At 35.5% G+C, this 24,570-nt stretch overlaps 2 protein-coding genes across 3 annotated transcripts; both read left to right on the forward strand.

Annotated features, from left to right (window-relative positions):
• Nucleotides 1-93: 93 nt before the first annotated feature.
• LOC140047221 (fidgetin-like protein 1) lies at nucleotides 94-12,774 on the forward strand. Of its 2 annotated transcripts, none has more exons than XM_072092108.1 (15): nucleotides 94-117; nucleotides 597-768; nucleotides 1,140-1,270; nucleotides 2,024-2,106; nucleotides 2,468-3,032; nucleotides 3,302-3,414; nucleotides 4,347-4,441; nucleotides 7,247-7,312; nucleotides 7,498-7,594; nucleotides 9,259-9,359; nucleotides 9,587-9,666; nucleotides 9,771-10,003; nucleotides 10,908-11,127; nucleotides 12,052-12,146; nucleotides 12,242-12,774. In XM_072092108.1, the coding sequence occupies exons 2-15, from the start codon at nucleotides 620-622 to the stop codon at nucleotides 12,359-12,361; spliced, it is 2,148 nt and encodes a 715-aa protein (XP_071948209.1). In that variant the 5' UTR covers nucleotides 94-117; nucleotides 597-619; the 3' UTR covers nucleotides 12,362-12,774. The 2 variants fall into 2 exon arrangements, with proteins under 2 accessions (XP_071948209.1, XP_071948208.1); XM_072092107.1 differs by lacking the exon at nucleotides 94-117 and adding an exon at nucleotides 164-208.
• Nucleotides 12,775-13,106: 332 nt separating this feature from the next.
• On the forward strand, nucleotides 13,107-24,326 carry LOC140047218 (uncharacterized). Its single transcript, XM_072092105.1, has 10 exons — nucleotides 13,107-13,134; nucleotides 13,846-13,956; nucleotides 14,350-14,431; nucleotides 16,097-16,212; nucleotides 17,676-18,397; nucleotides 18,784-18,851; nucleotides 18,984-19,104; nucleotides 19,350-20,335; nucleotides 20,473-20,769; nucleotides 21,046-24,326. The coding sequence occupies exons 2-10, from the start codon at nucleotides 13,865-13,867 to the stop codon at nucleotides 23,350-23,352; spliced, it is 4,791 nt and encodes a 1,596-aa protein (XP_071948206.1). The 5' UTR covers nucleotides 13,107-13,134; nucleotides 13,846-13,864; the 3' UTR covers nucleotides 23,353-24,326.
• Nucleotides 24,327-24,570: the final 244 nt, after the last annotated feature.

Here is a 24,570-nt window from a genome sequence, read left to right on the forward strand (position 1 = left end):
ATGAATATACGTGAAATAAAGTCTGCTGATTGGTTAATAGTTATGCAATTACAATCTATAGAGGGCGTCTTGCGGGAGTTTACAAAATAAAAAAACGTGACTGAAATTGAAAAGAAGGTAAAGTTGCCTAGTTTAAAAAACGTATTTCAACGACATAAATTATGAATCATATAGCAAATAGGCCTAGCCTAGGCCTATATGAAATGTAGTTAGTACCAAAATCAACGGCATATTATTTTATCAGATATAGGCCTAGCCTAGGCCTACTCTTATCATAATATTAGCCTAGGCCTAGCCTAAAAGAGGATGCCTAGCTAGCTAGCTGTAGAAGTAAGTAGGGCCAGGCTAGGCCTACCTAGCTAGGCCTAGCCTAGTAGTAATATTACTACTAGGTTAGGTAGGGGCTAGGAGGCCTACCAGCCTAGCCAGGTAGTCTGAGATGGCATAGCCTAGGCCTAGACTAGAGACGGAATTTGAGTTGAGTATTGTTTTGTTACTAAATACTAGGCTAGCTACTACTAGGCCTAGGCTATATTATTATTCATATTTGCCCAGGTTAGGCCAACTATGTATGTAGTACTTTCTCATATTTTCAGAATTGGATAAAGCCTACTACAATATGAATCTGTCTACAACAGAAACCTTTTCGTTGAATAAATGGCAAAGATGTTATTTTCATTTAAAATCAAGTGATGCAACTTGTGTTCAAAAGGCTAATGCAATCAGAGGTATCCTGGCACAAATTGAAGTCGCACATGCCAATAAAAGGTTTGTTGTAAAAAAGGGTCAACTATCCCTTCATCCTTTTCTCCCCTCTCTTCTTCTCTTTCTCCAGAAAGTGAGGTTTTCTCAGTTCATTTTAAATTATGGAAAAGCATTTTTTGCAAATTTTATTTTCAAAAATCCTGGTTTGGTAGTTTAGAGAATCCTGTTTTTTATTTGTTACTAATATTGGTAAAAAAATATAATCATGCATCATTGGAGATTTTTAATGGTTAAATTGTTTGTTTTTGATTTTTATATACTCATCCTTTAATAAATCTTAATTAAATGCGTATATTGTATACTTACATTTGTTTTAACTAGCCACATTATATGTACAGTATTACATTGTGCATTGTTTTCATTACATTTTTTAGCATTTCAAACAGTGGTGCCATGCATCTAACCAAACAGTATGGGGGTTTACTGTCCAGCATCGTTGATTCGCAAACAGGACTTAATAACTACGCTGAGCAAACTTTAACTTTATGCGCTAATCATAGAAATGGTAATTGCATCGCTAGTTAAAGTTACTTTAAAGCTTGGTTCCCACTAGAACGTAACGCAAGGACGTAAACGCAACGCAAGCGCGTTGACCAATGACAAGCGAAGTTATAGACAGTTAGCAATCACAAGCGAATAAGCCAACGCTTGTGATTGGTCAATTCACTTGCGTTGCGTTACGTCCTTGCGTTGCGTCGCTAGTGGGAGCCGCGCTTTAACAAGTAAATACTTAAGTGATAAGAGTACACACTTTAACTAGACCAGTTCAAGCTGTACTAAAACACACACTACTAAAACCAAATTAGAGTATGGTGCAAATTGATACCAAATCATTTTACCTACAGTACTGTAAACAAAGAGCGTTATTTTTGTTAGTTGCCTAAATGATGTATATTTATAAATTAAAAAATTTAAGAAAAAAGGATAATATTGAAAGCAAAAAAATTGAAAATATTAATGATTAAATGTTTTTTATCAGAATATCATACAGAGACAAATATAAGAAAATTATAAAAAAGGAGAAAATAATGTATTATTGATAATTGTATTGATCATGACATTATGAAAGAATAAAAATGGTGGTTCACGCCACTAAATAAACAAAGAGCATGTTTAAGAGGTGGTTTTAATTTTGACTTTTATATGACCACACTGTGAAGGGTCAATAAAATACAGAGAGAGTTTTTTTAGGCAACACATTTAATATGTTTGATTAATTGTATTGTAAGTAATAACAAAAATCTTTTTGTACTGGCAGAAAGTCAAGAATGGAGGAGTGCTTTGACATCAGAAAGTTTGCTTGAAAATGAACATATACAAAATATGCTGAAACATTCACAGGTGAGATACTTTATTACACATTAAGGTTGAGTTAAACATTTGATGAATATCAATATTTAAATGTTTGAGCTACAGAAGCTAGGAGGTAGGTGTAAAGAACATTAAAATGAATGAATCATTATAATAATCACCATCATTATAATCATAATCATCATCTTAATCATCATTGTCATCATCATAATAATATGGTGATGAATGGATGGTGTTAGCATGGATGGAAAGCTAGCACTAAGCTTTAGGTTGGGTAGAAGAATTCTCAGCCCAGCTGTTTATGTTATTATTCTCTACTTGGCGGTATGAGACTATTTTAGAGTACGATTTGTGACACATTTTTGTTTTGTTTCTCTCTTCACAAACTCAGGATTTTAAGACAAATCAAATGAACCAGTCTACCATCGTTGTTAGAACCAAACAACCAGGAACCAACAGAGTACAAAATCCAGTTACTGCTTGTCAAAATCAACCAGAAAGTGCAAAGCCAGCTACAATCTCACATCAAGTGTATCATCAGCAGAACATTAATGTTAAAACAGAGGGAGGACATTACAAGCAACAGAATTGTAGTACTTATTCTACCTCTGGTCAAAGTTCAAAGTTTAATCCTACATTGTCTGTTTTTGAAAGTCACTTTAAGTCTGATCTTAAAGTGAAATCAAGTTTGTTGAAGTCAGATAGGAACTCAAATGTCAACCATAATAAATTGTTTTATGATTCAGAATCGGGGCCTAGTAACTCAAACAGAAGATTGTATAATTCAGATTCAGGGCCTAGTACATCAAATTCATGTCTTAATAATGTAGATCTAAATAGAAAATATCCAGATGCAGGGCCTACCGCAGATTCTGGAAGACAAAATCTACACAGAAGCAGACTATTTGGTGGTGACTTGCTGCAACAACAAAGTGCGAATAAGAGAACATTACATGGTAAATATTTTTAAATAATAAAGTTTGTATTGTTTGTAGCATTACAGACTATGTTTGTACAAGCTTTTCTCAGTAGTCTAGGTCCTGTATTTTGACTATATATTACTAGTAAAAAGATAAATATTTTGACACACATGGCATTTCATACATAAATACTTTAGCTCGACAAAAATAGTAATGCCAACTGGTGGACTAACATAAAAGAAAAGCAATGACTTTAGATTTCCTTTCAATAAAGGGTTTTAAACATTTTATATTCAAATATATAGACATGTATGAATGTGACATGAAAAAGTCATCCCATGTAAGCAGAACATTGAATCAAGATGATGTTACTCACCCTAAGCAAGCTAATAACTTTCTGACAGCCAGAGACCAATTGGTGAGACATCTCATTCATTCCGAGTGTTGCACAACTGGATTCAAAACGGGTGAAACTTGATCCAGGTTTTCATAAATTAATAAAACACTATGTTTTAGTTTTGACGATTATACAGGTGGAATGCCATCCTGAGATTAGAGCGCGTCGTCGTCGTCTCAGTTTATTTGTGTTATTTTATACATAATTTATACTTTTTATTGACCAGAGATTCCAAAATAAATGATTGAAGGAATGATGAAGGATAGAACAATAGCTTGAACATTTCATTTCACAATTTGTAGGCCCACCCACTCTCCCAAAGCCTTATTTCAAAATCCTGGATCTGGAAATTATCCCTGACCATGCTCATGTTGGCATGCATGAGTACTGCATGCTCATGTTGGCATGCATGAGTACTGCATGCTCATGTTGGCATGCATGAGTACTGCATGCTCATGTTGGCATGCATGAGTACTGCATGCTCATGTTGGCATGCATGAGTACTGCATGCTCATGTTGGCATGCATGAGTACTGCATGCTCATGTTGGCATGCATGAGTACTGCATGCTCATGTTGGCATGCATGAGTACTGCATGCTCATGTTGGCATGCATGAGTACTGCATGCTCATGTTGGCATGCATGAGTACTGCATGCTCATGTTGGCATGCATGAGTACTCCATGCTCATGTTGGCATGCATGAGTACTGCATGCTCATGTTGGCATGCATGAGTACTGCATGCTCATGTTGGCATGCATGATTACTGCATGCTCATGTTGGCATGCATGAGTACTGCATGCTCATGTTGGCATGCATGAGTACTGCATGCTCATGTTGGCATGCATGAGTACTGCATGCTCATGTTGGCATGCATGAGTACTGCATGCTTGTATTCATACAATCTTTGAGAAAAGCTACCAATAATAAATCTGTTGCATTTATTTACTTGCAGACAATTAACAACCAGAAGAAGAATAGAGGAAGAGAAGAAAGCACTAGCGGGTCAACAACTTGTTACGGGACAAGTCGTAAAGTGCTTGGAACAAGGTACAGTAGAACCTCCATTTTACGTACGGTACGGGACCGAAAGGCGTACGTAAAACAAAGGATTCGTAAAATCAAGGTTGACCTTAAATTGACCCCAAATACGTAGAGATCGTAGCTGGCCGTGTTTGCCTTCTGTACATTATGCAGGTGGTCACTAGCTAGGCCTTGCCTAGACTATTCAGGCCAGGCTAGCAGGCCTAGCAAGATGTGAGGCCTAACTAGAAAAGTACAGTATATACAGGCTGTGCGATGTTTAAATAAAGTGTAAAATATAATTGTTTTCTATAAAAAAAAAAACAGTCGCTGCTTTATGGGGAATGCACGTGCGTAGCTTGTCCCACACACAGCAGAATTCCTCACACAGCCATGCTTGTGGCTTTGTGTGCTTTGTTGTTGTTAATTTGCGCCCTCAATGTAAGAAAATGATGACGTCATCGGTTATTTTTAGCGTACGTAAAATCGAGGGAACGTAAAATCAGGGTACGTAAAACACAGGTTCTACTGTATTAAGTATTTTATTATACTAACTAGAAGCATGATAATGATGATGCATGATAACAGGATTATTACCACTAATATTATTGGTTATCCGCCTCAAGCGGATAAGCCCTTGGAATTGTAGTGTTTCTTTTTTTTTTTTTTATTATTCTTTCTTTCCGCCACTTTTGTACGCGACGTTTCTCTGCAACGTGTTAACATAACATGTTGTAACTTGGTAAACATTTAGACATTTAACTGAAGTTGTGCAGCCAAGCTTTTGGACGCTGTCAGAGCCGCGTAGCGTAAGTTACGCGCGAGTTTATGAAAATCTTAAATTGATCATAACTTCGAAAACCGATAAATATTTTTTAACGTAACTTTCAGCCACGTTTTCTTCACATCAATGGCTAACTTTTTCAATCTTTAGCACATTTTTGGACACTAGAAAGTTTGCGCGTAAATTGCGTTTGAAATTTTAAAATACTCCAAATTTGTACACGCTGTTTCTCTGCAATGCGTTAACATAACATGTTGTAACTTGGTCAACATATAGACATTTAACTGAAGATGTGCAGCCAAGCTTTCTGACGTTGTCAGATACGCGTAGCGTAAGTCACGCGCGATTTTCTTAAAATCTTAAATTGATCATAATTTCAAAACAGATAAATATTTTTTAACGTAATTTTCAGCCAGGTTTGGTTCACATCATTTGTTAACTTTTTTATTCCTACCGAATTTTGTAACATTAGAAAGTGCGCGCGTAAACGGCGTTTGAAATTTTAAAATGCTTCAAATCAATTTCTGATTAATCAATCAATCAATCAATCAATAATTTTTATTTCTCAAATAAAAACACAAAAAAACAGTTAACATTTTCTAAAAATAATAGATAATAAATGAGAAAAAGGAATTAAATAGAGCACGTTTCAGGTCATTTTAAGCGTTTAAAAATTTACCACTGGTGCGCACATTTTTACGCGCGCACGGCGCAGGGAACACGTATGAGTATTTCTTTTACACGATTTGTGTTTTTAAATCTTTGGTTAACAATTTTACGTTATTTTATTCACTATTCAACTTGAAATGCCGTTCTACGAGCACGTTAAACATGACTGGTTGCGCACAAAAACGTCAAAAAATTGTGAAAATGTTACAAAATATGTCTACTTTTAAAAACGATACAGTTCATCAGAATGCAAGGTTACCCCCATTTCTTATTTTTATTTCTTGCAGTGTATGAATCATAGGTATGATTTATTATAGTGTTGAATACTAAAACGTGTTTGATGGCTACATTATTTGCATATTAAATATAATTTTTGAAATTTTTATCATCAAACAAACATAAACTTTTTCAAACAGCAAAACAATAAACATAACGTTTATCTTTTTTCTTTTCATGTTAATATATAAAACTTGAAAGTATGTACTTTCATAAAATGTCAGCGTTTAAAATTTGTGAAGATTTCATCATAGTAAAATTTATGATTTAAGTTTGATATGTAATAATCAACTTGCATCGAGGGGGTTCACGACATACCGAATGAACGAGGACTCTTTCTTCGGATTCTCTTCAGCAGGTGCTCATATGGCTCGATGTGTAATGCAACCGACTTTGGTATCGGAGGTACCGGGTTCGAATCCCATCACGGGAAAACAATTAAATAAAAGGATTTGTTTGGTTATTACACTGAAAGGGCAGTTGTAATTTTGAATAGGCTACTTTTTGGAAAAGTCACAACTGAAAAGTACTTGAATGCGCAAGATACGTTTTGTTGCGGGCGGATAACCAAACTCGTCCTCAAGTGACAAGTTTAAGATCTAGTTATTTTTTATTCTGGGTAGCCTTTTCAGTAAAAGACTGTTCTCCCAGAGGGCCCAGTGTACAGTACTATGATGAGTTTGTGACAGTGACTGTGTGTGAACTAGTACTCTGGGTAACCCCCTACTCATCTCAAGAGATGTACTAGGTTCTTTAAAGTGCACATGAACCAGATGTGTACACTGGACCTATGGTTTATAGTCCTTATCTGGGAAGACTCATTCTACCACCAGAACCATGGAGCGAGTGAGCCTCGAACCCTTGCTGATAATGTTATGGCTACGTATTACGGTTTCATGGTCTTAACCGCTCAGCCACTCACTCGCTTAATGGATGGTGTCCGGGATTAAAAATAGGATGGAATGGTCAAGAGATTCCTAGATAAGGAGTTGGCGGTGGTGGCGGTGGTGGCACATGACTAAACCAACACCTCAACCTATGCACAACCTTGTGAATTTTACCTGTAAAGATTTTTATTCTATAAATGTTGTAATTAATTTCAGACGTGGACTAAACAGTAAATTTGTTCCTCCAATTATGAATAAAGATGAAGTCACTCAAGAGACAAGGTAATCTTTATTAAATTAATTTAAAAGTTTTCCATAAAACCACTTTTATATATGTCTTTTATATTTGTTTTTTTCTGTATCAATGTTTTTATGGAAAGTTGGTCTATGTTTATCCATGGAGAAATAAGTTATTTTTCCATGGTTTATCAAAAGTTATAATGCATGTGATAATTGATTGTGTTTAGGAATACCAGTCATTCAGGTAGTGCTGATAGCAATGAATGCATTGATGAACGTTTAAAGAATATCGACCCTAAAATGATTGAACTTGTCATGAATGAGGTAATTTTTATATTTACTTTTAACTTCAGAAGTAATGCAGTGAACATTTGTGATTTTATTTTAAATAGGAGAAATTTGTCATCATTTGTGAGTCTAGGAGAGGTTCAGTAATTGAATGAATGATAGATGGATGGAGGGTTGGCTGATGGGATGGGAAATTGTTGTATGTGTTGATGGTATAAGGATCTTCTTTGATGGAATGGGATGGATATATGTAAAACCAATTAAAAATACCAGTGGGAAAAATGTTACATAATATGTACATAATATGCAAATTCTTCTGGCTGTCAAACATTACGCGGTCTACGCGCGATTTAACAAAATCACGTTTGTAATCATATCTTCACAAGCATGAATCACTTTTAAACAAAATTTGGTACTCATAAATTTCAGGTCATATTTCATCATATGGGAATACAATTGGTACGTGCGTAGCGCATATAACACATGCGTACGCGCGCTTAAAATGTTCAAAATTTTCAGAATTTATTTTCGATGAAATTAGAGTACGTTTCAGGCAATTTTAAGCGTTTAAAAAATTGCCATAAGTGCGCAGATTTTTGCACGCGCACTGCGCGTCAAACGTTATTGCGCACTGTTTTTGTCCGATTACTGTTGTACTGTATAACCTTTCTTTAACAATATCATCATATTGTATTAACTTTTCAACGCGAAACAGCGTTATACGAGCACATCAAAAGTGACAGGCTACGCACGTGTAAGTTAACAAAATGGTGAAAATATGCAAAATTTTAAAATTAATATATATCGTTAGAATGCTCGGGAACACCGATTTTTTATTTCATTTTCTTGAAGTGTATGTATCATATGTATGATTTATTATGAAATTAAGAGAACAAAAGTTGATTAAGTCATCATTAATGGCATATTAAATTTACAAAAATTTATTTCGACAATCAAACAAATTATAACATTTTCTTAGGCCGAAATAACAAACTTAACATTAACTTTCTTCCTTAAGAAGTTCATATATTAAAGTTAAAAGTATATAGTTTGACAGTGCATCATTTTTAAAAATCTTTAAAGATGTCATCATAGTAAAACATTATAATTCATTGCGGTATGTAATAATCTATCTGCACCAAAGTGGTTACTGCATAGTAAATACACGGAGGAATATTTCCATAATTTTTAGTCAGTTGTGTATGGCTCGGTGGTCTTTGCTCGTGTCTACAGCATTCAAGCTACCGAGTTCGAGGCTTACCTTGGGAAACGTAACGAAATAAGATTTTTTTTATTACCCGTATTGTTTGTTCAATTGTATTTCTTAGTGCTTAGATTATACAGATGATTTATAATGAAATTTATTTAAAAACACAAATGTGGTTTATGACATTATATACGCAGAAGGATCTTTGATCGGATTATGATACCGGCTATTGTATTTGCGTTAGCAAGATCCTATCATATATTATAAATAACTAAAGATTCTGAGAAAATCAATCAATCAAAATATCTTAAATCAATCAATTATCTTTATTTAAATCAATGCATATAACCTATAATTCGTCATAGTGACGAATTAAATCTAGTTTTATTTTGTATCTTCATTGAGATCCAACCACACTGATACCCACAGCATTGTCATTTTTTTCCGTAATTTGCCTTTGGATTTATTAATATAATATTTACATATTTGTCAGGTGATGGATAACGGTCCACCAATTCATTGGGATGACATTGCAGGTCTTGAATTTGCTAAGTCAACCATTAAAGAAATTGTGGTGTGGCCAATGCTTAGACCGTAAGTACCATTTTAACGTCATTATTTCATATTCTTATTATATTGGTTAAGGTGAGTGCATTTCCAAATATGTATACTGTATGTATATATCATACACCACTGTAGTTAAGTTACTTCATATATAGAGCAAATGAGATGTTTTATTTTTTATTTCATACGCATCCGCAAGTAACTCACCAATACAGGATGGATAAACTATTTAATAATTTATTGTGCTTTTCTTGCAGAGACATTTTTCATGGTTTGCGTGGACCACCAAAAGGTCTATTACTGTTTGGACCACCTGGAACCGGCAAAACACTCATAGGTAATTGAAACATCTAGTTTATAAACAATTTTATTCTATTATTTTTTTTTTTTCCAAAATAACTACTATAAATTTAATTGACGATTTATTATTTATTTTGATAGGAAAGTGTATTGCCAACCAATCAGGAGCAACGTTTTTCAGTATTAGTGCTTCGTCGTTGACATCTAAATGGATCGGTGAAGGAGAAAAGATGGTGAGGGCGCTGTTTGCTGTATCCCGTTGCCATCAACCAGCTGTTATCTTCATTGATGAGATTGATTCGTTATTATCGCAGAGATCAGCTGATGAACATGAATCGTCAAGAAGAATTAAAACAGAATTTCTTGTGCAATTGGTAATAAAAAATAATTCATGCATTTCATCATAAAGATATATCTTATACCCATTTCACACCAAAACACTCGGGTTTTAAGACCATTCAAAACATCGATAAACTCCGGAGATACCCCTTTCACACCAACCTAGCAACACCAGGGTTTATAAAATAAAATTGTAAATGTCGCCCTTTGTTTTATTACATAGCGACGATTATTAGAATCATTTTAATTAATAATATTTTTAATTTGATAATTAATTTCAAAAGTCTCAGAATTCATATAATGATTTATTGATACCACGTATTATTTTCTAGACCCGCTATTATTTTTTACAAATACTTAAAGTATTTTGAAATAATACTAAAGCAATGAGTGATTGTGTGAGGATGACTTTTTGACCTCAAAAGTTTGATGTTGGTACCTTTCACACCAAAACACTGGGGTGTCTCCGCAGTTCACTCTCCGGAGAATGTTCAGCTGTTCAACCCCGCAGTTTTAAACTCCGGAGTTGCTTGATTTTACCTTTCACACCAAATAACCGGGGCGTCAACTCCGAAGTGTCTCTCCTTTGTATAATCATAAAAATATTATCCAGGCCTTGTCTTTTGCAAATTGTAGGTGTGCTACAAATTGCACTCCTCAATACATTCAGGGGTGCTGTAGGTGTGCTGTTTGTATTTTGGTGTGTAGAAATTTAAGCTTGTTGTAAATCGCACTCCTCAAGGGCATTTTAGGTGAGTGATCGCACTCGCTCGCCTTAAAAGACAAGGCATAATTATAGTGTACTATAATATCTCTACGGTATAATACTTTTTTTATTTCCAAAATTTATCAGAATTATTATTTTTTTATGGTATCTTATGATGTGGTCAAAGTCTCTCGATGATCACATTATATTATTGATATTTATTTCTTTACAAGGACGGTGCTACAACAAATTCAGAGGATAGACTGTTAGTGGTCGGCGCTACAAACCGCCCTCATGAGATAGACGAGGCTGCCCGAAGACGACTGGTCAAGAGACTTTATATTCCTCTACCAGATGCTGCTGCAAGAAAACAAATTGTAACCAACTTGCTGAGCACACAAGCGTATGTGCTAAGCGAAAGTGAACTAAACAACATACAGGAACAAACTGAAGGTAATTATAATGTATGAGTCATGGTGTTTTAAGAGATACTACTACTGGAGAAAGTTTTAGAGAAATGCCCAAAAAGGTTAATTCATTTAAAACAAATATATTGTACAGACAAAAATTGGAAACCAACATTTAATTTTATTTTATACAAATAATAAATGTTTATGAGTGTAATGGTACAAATAATGGCATGAGGTGAATGATGAAAGGTTATATTTCAATATGATTATGTGACCCACAATTGTCCAAACAAATGACAGGAATTTATTTAGGTGTGTAGTGATTTATTTAAGTTGGTTCCGAGCTTTCTCAGGCGTATATAACTCCACGCGACGTACACTGTCACTGAATGATAACTCATACAAAAGTATATTTAATTCAACTAGAACTTTTATTCCTTGTAACTCGATTAATACATCTTACTACCAGTCAAGCCTTATTTTCTTTATCATCTTTCCATTTATCTACTCTGATCTTATTCTCTCTTCTCTTCTAATATCTATAACATTCTACTTTTATACTGGATATGCAAATTTTAGGCTTCAGAGGAGGATAACATTTTCCCTCCAAAAATTATACGATTTTGATTGGCTAATAATATAAGGCGGACCTGGTCTAAAGCATCCTTCTCTAAACACAGAGAATCACAACATAAATAATATGACAAGGTGTTATTATAATATCTTATATTACATAATGCATGTTCTATCAACTTTACCCCTAAATAATCAACCTCACCCTTAAATATAACAAAACCTAACCCTATAAATATTCCCTAAAGTACTAAAAAATGAATTACCACCCTCCGAGGGGTGTGTGGTACCACTATTATGTATAGTGTTTTGTAGTGTTTAGTAGGACCAATCAATACTGTGGTTGGCACTGTTAACTTTATACCAAGGTGGAATCTTATTTCTACTCTATTAGGTTATTCAGGCGCTGATGTTGCTAATTTATGTCGTGAGGCTGCTCTTGGCCCAGTTAGATGTATCAAAGATATCCAACAAGTTTCTGCTGATCAGGTAATACATTTTAAAATACAGTATGTACTGCATATGACCTGGATCTGCCCCCATTTCCTTGCAGTGTACTTATTGTGCTTTTTTCTTTTTTTCAGGTTCGTCCCATGCTTTTTAAAGATTTCCAGGCAGCTTTAAAAACTGTTAGACCAAGTGTTTCTCAGCAAGATCTTAATATTTACCTAGAATGGAATAAACAATATGGAAGTGGTATTTGAACACACATGTTCTAAGAAAGAAAGACAAATGTACTTAATTGTTATCAAATGTTCTGAAATAAAATAAAAAATTAACAAAAACAATTAACATGTTTTTTATTAATAGTATTATAATGCACTGGTCATTTTTTTAAATACTAGGCTATTTTGATATCACATAAAACAATGGATGGGAAATGATGATTTATATACCTGATAAAAAAAATGTGAAGAAAAACTAGCCATTGTTTTTTTAATTTTATACCTTAATGATTTTTTTGTTTTTTCAACTGTTTATTTTGTATTTTTTATAAGCGAAACCATTGAGATTTTGTTTGTCACACACACCCTTCCCCTAAGACAATGCAGAACAAAGAAGGGATGGTTTATTATGAGGATAAAATTACATTTTCCGTATTTGGCAATATTATACCCATATTTGGGGAGATAGCAAAGAAGTAGCCAATGAAAATCCTACGCGCATGAATTCAAACGGCCATACTTATTACGTAGACTAAATATAATTGTCTCCCGTAGATTATTCCGCCGGAAATACACTATGACAATTTAATGTTTTTTCCTAAATATTATAACAATTCTTTTAGGTACTTTACTAAATATTAAATTATTTAAAAATGATAAGATGTAAAATAGAGATATAAGTTTAAAATTATGCTTAAAAAACGCCATTGTTTTCAAGACCTACTTTGTTTACGCGGATGCTTAATATTTTCAAATTGCTCTCCGTCAGTTACAAATTACTCGCGCGGAAGTGGTTTTTACATGTTTGTCAAGTAAGTATGCAATACAAATTCACATTTTAGTGATATAAATGAATTTTAAATATTTTAAGTATATATAGTCGGTAGAATATATAATAGCTCATCACTGTATGGCTAAATATTGTATGAAATTTGTTGTATGTTTGCTGATTGTGCGATTTAATTTATCAATTTAGGCCTACATAATGCTTGGCATGATCAGATTAGGCAAACCGTTTTAACCGCACAGCCAGTCGGCCATTCACGGCCGCTTTGAATTTAATCATGTCTTCCGACTGGTATAGGCTAGCCTGCCGGCCTAGCACTTAATTATGACTAGGCCTACGTTTTGATTGACCTAGCTAGGCGGATAGATCCCTAGAGTGACTCTTAGCTTATAAATAATTTAATTATTAATTTAAATAAATTACCATTCTATAAAAAAAAATAAATTGTGATTTTATTTGTGTGGTCTGTTAGTTATTAAAAGACACCTGAAGAATTATTCAAGATATTGCCTCCGAATTTTGTTCTATGTTGATTCGTTGTAGCCTAGAATATCCTCAACCATTAAATAAAGTACATATTTTAGGGTTGACAAAAATAGGTGAAATGAGTTATTCTGAGCATTAAAACAACCACAAATCAACAAAAATATCAGAAATTTTTCCAAATTTTCCATACATGTATGTCTAGGCTAGAAAATGTGTTAAATTTTACAATTACAGTATCTTTTCATTTCAGCTGAAAGTAAGTATTGAAGATGCCACTTCACGGTAAGATTGTGGTTATCAAAAGAAATGGAGCAGATGGGGCACATTTTCCATTAACTGCAGATCAGTGTTTATTTGGAAGGTAAACTATTAGTTAAATAGATAAAACTGGAATAGCATTTACAAAAGAAACAAACAACAAATAGGCCTATGTTATTTGATGGACGACTCGCTGACTATTATTTATGAATTGTGTACGTTGTGTTCCTAATTTTTGGGTATAATATCTGGAAAATGTCTGTTTTTCACATGTACAGTGTCACCTACATTGATGAAAAATATTGCCATATCTGGTACTATGATTACATCTTCAGTCAACTTTCCCAGAATCGTAATGCTTGTAAACCACAGTGCCAATAATATATTTAAGGACTGGTATATTCTGTGTGAGCTGGAGGCAGACTGATGGTACAGTATGTTGAGTTTATAATATTATCATCAATAGATTTTAAAGCGGTGTACATTTTTCTTTTAGAACGAATGAATGCGATATCAGGATTCAATTAGCTAATGTGTCTGTGGAGCATTGCAGAATCTCTGTGAAGAAAAACTCTGAGGTTGGTGGTTGAATGATTTGTCATAGTACTATTAAATTACGTAGAATTAGTCACAGTATTTACTTGAATGACTACAGTATATGATTTGACACTTCCACTTAGTTATACCCACCACCCAAAGAAGACTATTGTTAAAATCAAACAATCCTCTATTACAGTCAACTCTCCCAATACCGGACACCCTTGGGCGGGCATATATTTTCCGGTTTTTCGAAAGTCCGGTTTCCTGAAAACATATTTTTAAAGTCATCACGTTGTCACTGAAAATGCTTTGAATCACCGGTCCGAATGCTGCCCGGTTCGGTCTCCTAGCGTAGGGAAGGCCTAGGCTAGGTAGGCTATGATTGTGTCAATCTAGTTTTAATTAAATAAATACTGATAGGCCTAGGCCTACCTTATTAATATTAAGCTACAGTAATTCAATTTACCTTTTTTTAAAAGTTACATTATTTACTGTACCAATAAAACATGTTACAATAGTAAATTATTGTTTCTCAATGTGTTTTTAACGGCAAAAAGGCCTACGTACGTACGGTGAACATAATTTCGGTCTGTTTATTGTTTTTCGTGAGCTAGCTAGCAGCAGCAGCATGGGTGAATTGAAGGGCTTTGATTGATGCGCATGTGCAGAGGTGTCATAATCAAATAAAAACGCCCACACCTAGACCACATGTTTTTTAAGCTCCTTTATTTTGACGTAATTTGATAGCAATGATGAAAATTGATTAGGTAAACGAGCCAAGCAATAATGAAACAATAATTAATTGGTAACATTTCAAAGTTTATTAACACTAGTTAAGTCAAGTTCATTCCGTTTACGTTTTGCCATAATGATTTCCAAATTTATAATGATGCACATTTTTAGTGAAACATTCCTTTTTAAAGTCCTATTGCAATTGTGAATTTAACAATAATTTAAACAAAACAAAGACACAAAGTGGAATGTAAATTGAACTTTATTAAAAAACAATTCATATGCTAAAAAACATTGTTAACAACTCCCTGCTAAAAACAATAGACATTTAAGACATAGCGCTTCGATGTGAAAAAGCCCACCGCAGTTCGATACGCAACAAAGCAATTGCCGCCTCGTGGGTTAACAATGAACTGACCTGTCAATCACAGTGTAGCGCTCCATGGCAACATTATTTGATCGTACCGCAAAACGTTGCGCACTTCATGCATGGTGAGGGTATGGTTAAAAGCTTTTGTACATTGTGAATGTATTGAATCCGAGTCAGCGACGACGATGTTGCGTTGTTTTCGTAAATATTTGAGTTTTTTAACTGTCAGTCCGGTTTTCAGACGCTAATTTTCGTGTTTTGTACTTCATAATTTGTCCGGATTCCGGAATTGGGTATTCCGGTTTTCATAATAAATTACAGTACATTTAGAATAGGGACAAATTGGGCCCTTCAAAAAAGTCCGGTTTTTCATGAATTCCGGTTTTGGGAGAGTCCGGTATTGGGAGAGTTGACTGTATTCAGATCAAAGAAGCATCTATTGTTACTGTACTGTAAGGTTGTCAATAAGTTGAGGGTAGTAATATTGTTTTTAACACCATAAACCAGCGGATTTATCTGGGTGTTTGGTCTTGTGGATGAAGATTGATCATCTAACTTGAGTATATAAGTAAATACTTTTATTTATCATTTTTATTTTCAGATAATCCTTACCAATCTCAGTGCAACTAACCCAACGCTACTGAATGGAAAGGCAATAATAAAAAATGAGAAAATTAATCACATGGATGTGTTTACAATCAGTGATAGATCATTCAGGTTAGTTTGTCTGCAGTAATTATGTTTTTTATTATTTTAACTTCTCAATAACCAATTGGTAATAGCCTTCTGAAATTTCAGATTATCGTAGCAACATTTAATTGCTCGTTTTAAAATACTGTAATAGAATAAAACTTGAAAATAGCAATTTACCATCTATTACTAGATAAAGTAAATATGATTGTCTGTGTCTGTTGCAATTAGGCCAAATAAAAAAACATACTTGTTAAGCGTCACCGCCCGCTCCTGATTATCCAGCCGCCTCTCTTTTTATTTTTATTTTTTTTTTACCCATATACAACGGAAAGTTCAGCGGCCCGGCCCAGCTCCAGAGCAGGGCTCAAAATTCACGCTAGCAAACTAGCATTTTGCTAGTAGATTCTTCATAATTGCTAGTTGAAAATTTCAAAACTAGCAAATGTTTGCTAGGCTGGTGTAATTTTTGAAAAATACGTACTGTACTTCTTAGCTTAGCCACGCTAGCTAGCCACCGATCGCTCTATGTCGACAACGGCAATTTGGTGAAAACAATTGTTTCATTTACACACCGCCGATTTACGTCAAGGAAACGCGAATCATGTAATGTGGTAAACAGCAAGCTTTTTCCCCAACACATTAAATCACGTGCATTTAGTACGTCGCTGAGGATGACATCATCAGTCACGTGATTACAGAATACACGATTATCAATTTAGGGATTTAACGAAATAAATATTTTGCCTACACATTGGTCGAAGCGCGTTTTTTATAGGTTCGTAAATAGGAAACACCCCATACATAATGGACTCTACCAATTTTGTTTACGATGATCTCGCGCTCGAGATCGGCACACCACAAGGTCCTGTTGGGGCGATGGGCCCGGCGATGCGTTTCATCACAACTTTAAATACTGATTTACACAGCAATTGGCAAAGGATTCATCAAAGAAGAATGAATACGTTGAATAAAAATTCACTTAAGAAATGCCGTAAGCTGTTTTCAAAATCAGCCCACTATTTAGTATTATTGAGACCAACATCATGCTTCTCGCGATAGGGAATTTCCTGGATAGATGAGTCGAGCGAGAGACGGCGGACCATGGCCGATGAGTGAGGCGGGGGTGGCAGTTTGGACGGATTAGCCTAGGGCCTACAATTTCGCTCGGTGGCAATTAAATTTAATGTTTTAATTACGTCTGGATTTAAACAATACAAAACTCAATTTTGTCATCGGCAATAATATTTCATACATAGTCAATTTTGTTCTGTTTCGCATTTTAAAAGTTTGACGTTTCGTCCTAAAAAAAAGTGGGCCAAAACGTCCATCGCACAAAATTATACCTCCAGAAAAAGTATAAAAAAAAACCGTCCCCCCGCCCCTGAAAATTTATGAGGGTGTGACGCTTAACAAGTATTTTTTTTTATTTGGCCTTATCTAATGTTGATAGATCTAAGTTTTAATGTTTGCCTACTACTTTTACTTAGATTTGAGTATCCTCCTGGTTCAGTGATGCGTGGTTCTCCCAAACCTGGTGGAAAGAAGGTTATTCAAAGTCCTATTGTGTCGAGTAGTACAGACAGGTCAAGAAGACTGTCATTGCAGGCCTCAAAAACTCCATCAAAGACCCCAGCGAAGACAGCTACTCCAGGAAAGAAAACCCCTGTAAAGACTCCTACAAAGGCAGCACTATCTAAAACACCACTAAAGTTAGATACACCAGTAAAGAGTACTAGTAAGAAAACACCAGGGAAGACGTCTCCAAAGACACCCCAAACCAAGACACCGACAAAGGCAGCTACACTTGCAAAGAAAACACCAGCAAAAACTTCTCCAAAAACACCACAAACAAAGACACCAACAAAGGCGACCACACCTGCAAAGACACCAACAAAGGCGACCACACCTGCAAAGACTACCCCGAACAAAACACCTGCAAAAATAGTTACACCAAAAGCATCTGCAAAGAAAAGTCCTGCAAAGACACCTGAAATGGTAGACACTCCAGCCAAAAAATCCACTTCTGCTAAAAAAGGCACTCCAGCAAAGACAACCCCTGCAAAAAGTTCTGCTAAAACTCCTCCTAAGACACCTGAAGAATTGTTTAAGATCTTAACTCCAAAGGTTAAATCACCAGTTGCAAAGACACCGCCAAAGTCGACAGGAAAGAAGTCTCCAGGAAAGTCACCAGCAAAGAAATCGCCAAAAGGTAAATATCCAATTTTATTATTAACTGTCTTACATCTACTGTAGTGTAGCCGCATATCATAAAAGTTTTTATTGAAAAATAGTTCATTCTGCAAGCTGATGCATAATATATAAATATACAGAATAAGTTTGTCTTTTTAATGGTAACACAGTAAACTCTCCCAATACCGGACAGCTTTGTGATTGCCAAATATATCTTGTTTTCCGGAAAGTCTGGTATTCAGAATGTGTTTTTAATGGTAAAGAGGAATTTCGGACCTTTTTGGAAAAGTCTGATTTTGGGAGAGTTTCAGGTTTTCTGAGAGTCTGGTACTGGGAGAGTTTACTATTAGTATAGTATTCTAGTTTTTTTATATATATATATTTATATGTTTTTTTGTTTTTAAGGCACAACTCCTCAAATTAAAAAGTCTCCTAAAAGACTCAGTGGATCTCTCAAGAAGATCAAAGCTAAGGTGAGTTTTTCAATTAATTTTTTATTCGCTGTTATTGTTATTTTATTTATGTTATTGAATACTGAATTACTATCAACACGTATATTGATAATTGTACTTGGTTTATAAATATCTCTAACAATTTATTATTAGGGTGTGCCTTTTGGAAGCCCGCGTCAGCCCAAGTCAACTCCACTAAAAACAGCCATGGATCAGCTGAAACGTCGCTCTGCGCCTGTAGTTGAAGAATCACCAAGGACAAAGCGGTCACCAGGTATTTTAAATTATTACTATTAATCACTTTTTTTGATTTGTTGTTAATATTCTATAAATATGCAGTATATATATTTGATAGCATGTAACTGTAGATTGGATAATGTGTTAACATCTCCAAACAGATTTACATTTTTACTTGGCATAGCCCTGCCGCATAACAACTATTTGTTCAGGGAATAGGTCGTTCTAAAATGTTTAATCCTCCTTGAATCGAAACCAATTTGTTTCTGCTTACTTTTATAGCTGTGAAACCTGTGAGTGTTGAAAAGAAGAAAGCTACACCAAAACGCAAGTCTATTGAAAGTATTGCACCATCAGCAAAGCGAAAAAGAGTGTCATTTGGACCAAACCTCAGTCCAGAACACTTTGACAAAAAACTGCCGCCGTCTACACCACTTCGACGAGGTGCAGCTCCACGTAGAAAAACAGTGGGTGAGTTTAAGGTTCGTAGTCCAGGTGCTACACCAAAAATAAAGAAGAGAGCATCGGTTGGAACTCAACTACATCCCGTGATTCCAGAAGAGAGGTTGACACCAGTAAAGTCACCAAAAGGCCAGAAATTAAAGACACCATCCCCTAATAAAGCAAGTCCCAAAACCAAGACTCCATCTCCAAGAAAAGCAACACCCAAAACAAAAACACCACCTAAGTCCTCCACTCCAGTGAAGTCACCTAAGAAAAGTAGCACTCCAAAAGCCTCTACTCCTGTGAAGTCACCCAAGAAAAGTAGCACTCCAAAAGCCTCTACTCCTGCGAAATCACCCAAGAAAAGAAGCACTCCAAAAGCCTCTACTCCTGTGAAGTCACCCAAGAAAAGTAGCACTCCAAAAGCCTCTACTCCTGCGAAGTCACCCAAGAAAAGTAGCACTCCAAAAGCCTCTACTCCTGCGAAGTCACCCAAAAAAAGTAGCACTCCAAAGGCCTCAACTCCTGCGAGTAGCACTCCGGAAGCTAAGGCAGTGACTCCAAGATCTACCTCTCCAGGCCGCTCATTATCTAAGCGTACTGTTAAGCCTCCAGCTGCATTTGCAGATGAAAGTTACACTGGATTGCCAAATCTATTCCAGACACCAACTAAGGCTACCAAAGACTCACCAGCAGCTCAGTCAGCAAAGCAAGTTACACTAAAGAAACTATCTACTCCTTTAAGAAAGGATATAACAGCAGGCAAGACATTGAAGCCAACCAAGAGAGCTATGGCTACACCTTTGAGAAAAGATATTCAAAAGGTGTGTATTTAAAAAAAATCATATTGTTGTAACATTATTTACTTTGTTTACATTTATGTTACCTGAAGCAATTATTTGTATTAGTTTTAGAAAATGCTACTGCCATTCTATCAATAATTTTTTTTGTTTTTCTGTAGGGAATTGAACTAAAACCATCAAAGACTGCAAAAAAGACACCAGTTGGTAAAGTTTCTAAGCCATCAACCCCTGTTACTGAGAAGACCACGTCATTAACCACACCTGGTAGGAAGACTCCAAGGTCCTCGCGTTCAAAGACACCAAAATCAGCAAAGGCTAAAACATGGGCTGACATTGTCAAGAAGGGCGCTAAGAAACCAAGTACTGTGAGCACAAAGTCTGAGCTTTTCAAGATTAAAGCCGGACGTGTAACCAAGCCAATTCATCCAGCTATCACTCGATTGAGGACTCCAAAGGTAGATCAGAATTCTACTTAATTTTTCAGACGTTTTGTACTTGCTTGTAATTTAGAGATAATTAAATAAAATGTAATTAAAATAATCAAATTAAAGGAAAATTCTTAAGCAGATAGCAATTGATCCACTACTACCCAATAACCGTTTTTAAACTTAATTACAACCTGCTGATGTAGGATTTATATAATTACACAATTCCTAAATTGCTAGAGAAATTACTACAGTTATTACCGTTTTATGTGCTCAATCTAAATAAAGTTAATTTGGTTCTTGTAGGCTGCAAGAGGAGGTGTTAAAAGCACAGGACATGTTGGATCACCAGCCACTATTATAATTGGAAAAGCAAGTACACCCGTAACAATTGTACCAAAAACCAGAAGAGGACGCAAAACACCAAGCAAGAAAATGGCACAATTAAAGGGTATCAACGAAGACATTTTAACCGGATTAGAAGATCTTTTCCAAACTCCATCACCAAAAGCTAAAACTCCTAAGAGGGCTGAACTAAATGTTGCATCACCTAAGACACCAAAAACACCTGAAGGACCAGGAGTAATGGCAGTCTCGCCTCTGGCTTCACGTACACCAAGCCCAAGAAAAAGCACTTCGCCATACAAGATGACTCCACAATCTCGTAGAGAATCTGACAAATTTGTTTCCCCATTAGTGGCAACAAAAACTCCATCGAATACACCTGCCAAAAATGTGTTTGAGAGAAGAACACCAAAGCCGAAAAACAAAGCAGTAGAGGATATGGTTGGAGTCAGTAGATTGGTCAAGACACCTAAACAGAAGTCCTCCCCAGTTGGTAAAGATTTTGGCTTGAAGAGAATAATGAGTAGCCCAAAACAGAAAAATCAAGCAGTTGATGATTTTGCTGGAGTTTCAGAGATGTTCCAAAGTCCAGCAGTAAAATCTGATGCGCCAAAAGCAGCAACACCTACAGTGTCTTTGAAGCGAAAAGCTCAAGAAAGTGCAAAGAAGCCTGCCAAACGATTAAAACAATCAAACACCCCAGTGAAAACGCCTCCAAAGAAAGTGTCTTCAAAGCGAGAATCAAATATATTTGTCTCGCCTTTAGTTACAACTAAAACTCCATCCAAGTCACCTGCCAAGAAGGTTTATCAGAAGCAAACTCCCAAGCAAAAGAACAAAGCTGTAGAAGATATGGTTGGATTAAGTAGATTGGTTAAGACACCTAAACAGAAGTCATCACCAGTTGGTAAAGATTTTGGCTTGAAAAGAATAATGAGTAGCCCAAAACAGAAAAATCAAGCAGTTGATGATTTCGCTGGAGTTTCAGAGATGTTTCCAAGTCCAAAATCAACTCCAGCAGCAACACCATCTGAAGCTACAACACCATCTAAAGCTGCAACACCCAAGACTAAACCGAATGCTTTGAAGAGGAAAGCGCCAACAAGTGCAAAGAAGTCTCCTAAACAAGCAAAAACTTCACCAGTTAAAATTACTACTTCACCTGACAATAAACCCGATTCACCTGCAGTTGTCCCTAAAAAGTCCAACAGTAAACGTAAAGCACCTACAAAGACTAAGACAACAGAGGAGGTACTCTCCCCACCTAAGGCGAGGTCAACACGCTCTAGAAGGAATCCACCAGCAGCGAACAAAAAGACAACAAAAGAACCAGTTGCTACTAAAGCGGCAGTTGTAAGCCCTAAAAAGTCAAAAAGAGGTAAAGTTGTTGAAAGTAAGATAACGGAAGAAGTGCTCTCTCCACCTAAGGCAAGGTCGACACGCTCTAAAAGGAATGCACCAGCAGTGAATAAAAAGACAACAAAAGAAACAGTTGTGATTAAGTCGCCTGTTGTAAGCCCTAAAAAGTCAAATAGACGTAAAGTTGCTGAACCTAAAGCAACAGAAGAAGTTTTTTCTCCACCTAAGGCTAGGTCGACACGCTCTAAAAGGAATGCACCAGCGGCGAACAAAAAGACAAAAGAACCAGTTGTGACGAAGTCACCAATTATAAGCCCTAAAAAGTCAAATAGACGTAAAGTTGTTGAACCTAAGGCAACAGAAGAAGTATTTTCTCCACCGAAGGCTAGGTCGACACGTAAGCGTGCTCCTACAAAAGTGGCCGAGCCAAAAATTGATTCCCCTAAATCCAAGAGGTCTAGACGAGGAGTAGCTTATTCTACTCCTGCAAAGAAAGAAAATAATGAACCAGTTATTGAAGTTGATGAGCCGGTGAAAAAACAGGCTGCACGTGGGAAAAAGAAGGCTTCTTTAACTTTTGTAGAACCAGAGTCTGTACCTGAAAAACCTAAAGGTAGAGGGGAAAAAGCTAGTCCTATTAAAAAGTCAGACGACACTACAAAGGTAACCAAGAAATCTGCAAAAGGAGCTGCAAGTCCACGTAAAACAAGAGCCTCAAAAGTAACTTTATCCACTCCTGCAACAACCCCACAAAAGACTAGCAGAACAAAAAAAGCTGCCATCGTCGAGAAAGCTGCTCCATCTCCTAAAAAGACAAGATCTACTCGCGCTGCCCAGAAAAAAGGTCAAGACAGTCAAACGAAAGAATCGCCCAAAAAGACCGTAGCAACTAGATCAAGACGAAAGTGAAGTTTTTTAGAATTTTTAAACAAAAGTTCAGTTTGTAAATATGTGCACAAATTTACAATTCATTGTACTGTTAAATACTAGTTATCATGATATAATTTTCACAATGTCTTTTATATGTCTGTGTTGTCGTCCTAATTACAAAAGTATTTTTGAAATAAATTTCATGAACAAGAATTAATAGCAATACAGAATATATTTTAAACCGTTTTTACATTGTGTATATAGCATACAAAAACCCTATTGCTGACTTTTTGATGTGTAACACAATTTTACTTAATTTGGATATTTGTACAAAGTTTTATGATAGTCGGGTACAGACAAGGAAACTGATATTTTGTATTGACATTTTTATAGAGTCATGGTAGCAGAATTGTTGTGTACTCTCGTATACATATATACATTGTACTTTTTAAAACTGTTTTTGCACTGTACCGACTGTGTTTTTTCCACAAATACAGATAAAGCTTGTGGTGATTGTTTTACTATATACTAATTTTAATTAATAAATAGTTGAATCATTTTGCTTCTTTTTGGGATGTATACCATTCTACCCCGCATTCTACCTCATTCATCTGATGATAAATGTTTCAGTATTAAGTTTTGACCTTACTGTTACTGCAGCAGAATTAACAAGCCATTTTGTCCCATGTATTTACAGTAAATTGGAGTATTTTTAGGTTTGCATCTGATACTGTTTGTTCAACTAAGAAACGTTCCTAATGGATATAATAATGTTATCTGTTGTAGACCTGTAGTTTAGTCCAGTGTGATACTACAGTACCTGTATTGTACAATCCTACTTCATTTTATGTTTGAATTATGTTTTATGTAAATCTTGTAATATATTTGATAGTATGTAGTAGGAAATACATTTAGATGTTATTTTACCTCTATTTCATTTTTGTATGTGTTACCTGGGATGACATGTGAACTGAGTGACCAGTAATAAAAATGAATAATATGTAAAATCACAAGTTATCCAATGCCTTTTTATGTCACAGCCATATATGGCTCTGTTTAATGTAAGATAACAGCGCCCTCTTTTTATAATTCAACTTTCTGGCCATTTGTTTCTGTTTTTCGAATGTAAAATAACTATTTGCATATTTTATCAAGAGTGTCAATTCCTTGGGCTATATAAGTTGTATGGCTAATATTTCTGCACACCTTTCTGTCGAACGCTAAATTAATTCACAATTATGACCGGCGGCGAGTTTT

Source organism: Antedon mediterranea, chromosome 4 (assembly GCF_964355755.1).
Source record: "Antedon mediterranea chromosome 4, ecAntMedi1.1, whole genome shotgun sequence".
Classification (NCBI taxonomy): Eukaryota; Metazoa; Echinodermata; class Crinoidea; order Comatulida; family Antedonidae; genus Antedon; species Antedon mediterranea.

Excerpts from the sequence above, each read along its gene's own strand:
- LOC140047221 (XM_072092107.1), top strand. Across the intron at positions 3,033-3,301 it reads GAATAAGAGAACATTACATG|ACATGTATGAATGTGACATG; the intron begins GTAAATATTTTT and ends TCAAATATATAG. Across the intron at positions 9,360-9,586 it reads GTGTGGCCAATGCTTAGACC|AGACATTTTTCATGGTTTGC; the intron begins GTAAGTACCATT and ends CTTTTCTTGCAG.
- LOC140047218 (XM_072092105.1), top strand. The coding sequence starts at position 13,865 with ATGCCACTTCACGGTAAGATTGTGGTTATCAAAAGAAATGGAGCAGAT. Across the intron at positions 13,957-14,349 it reads GATCAGTGTTTATTTGGAAG|AACGAATGAATGCGATATCA; the intron begins GTAAACTATTAG and ends TTTTTCTTTTAG. Across the intron at positions 18,852-18,983 it reads TCAAGAAGATCAAAGCTAAG|GGTGTGCCTTTTGGAAGCCC; the intron begins GTGAGTTTTTCA and ends ATTTATTATTAG.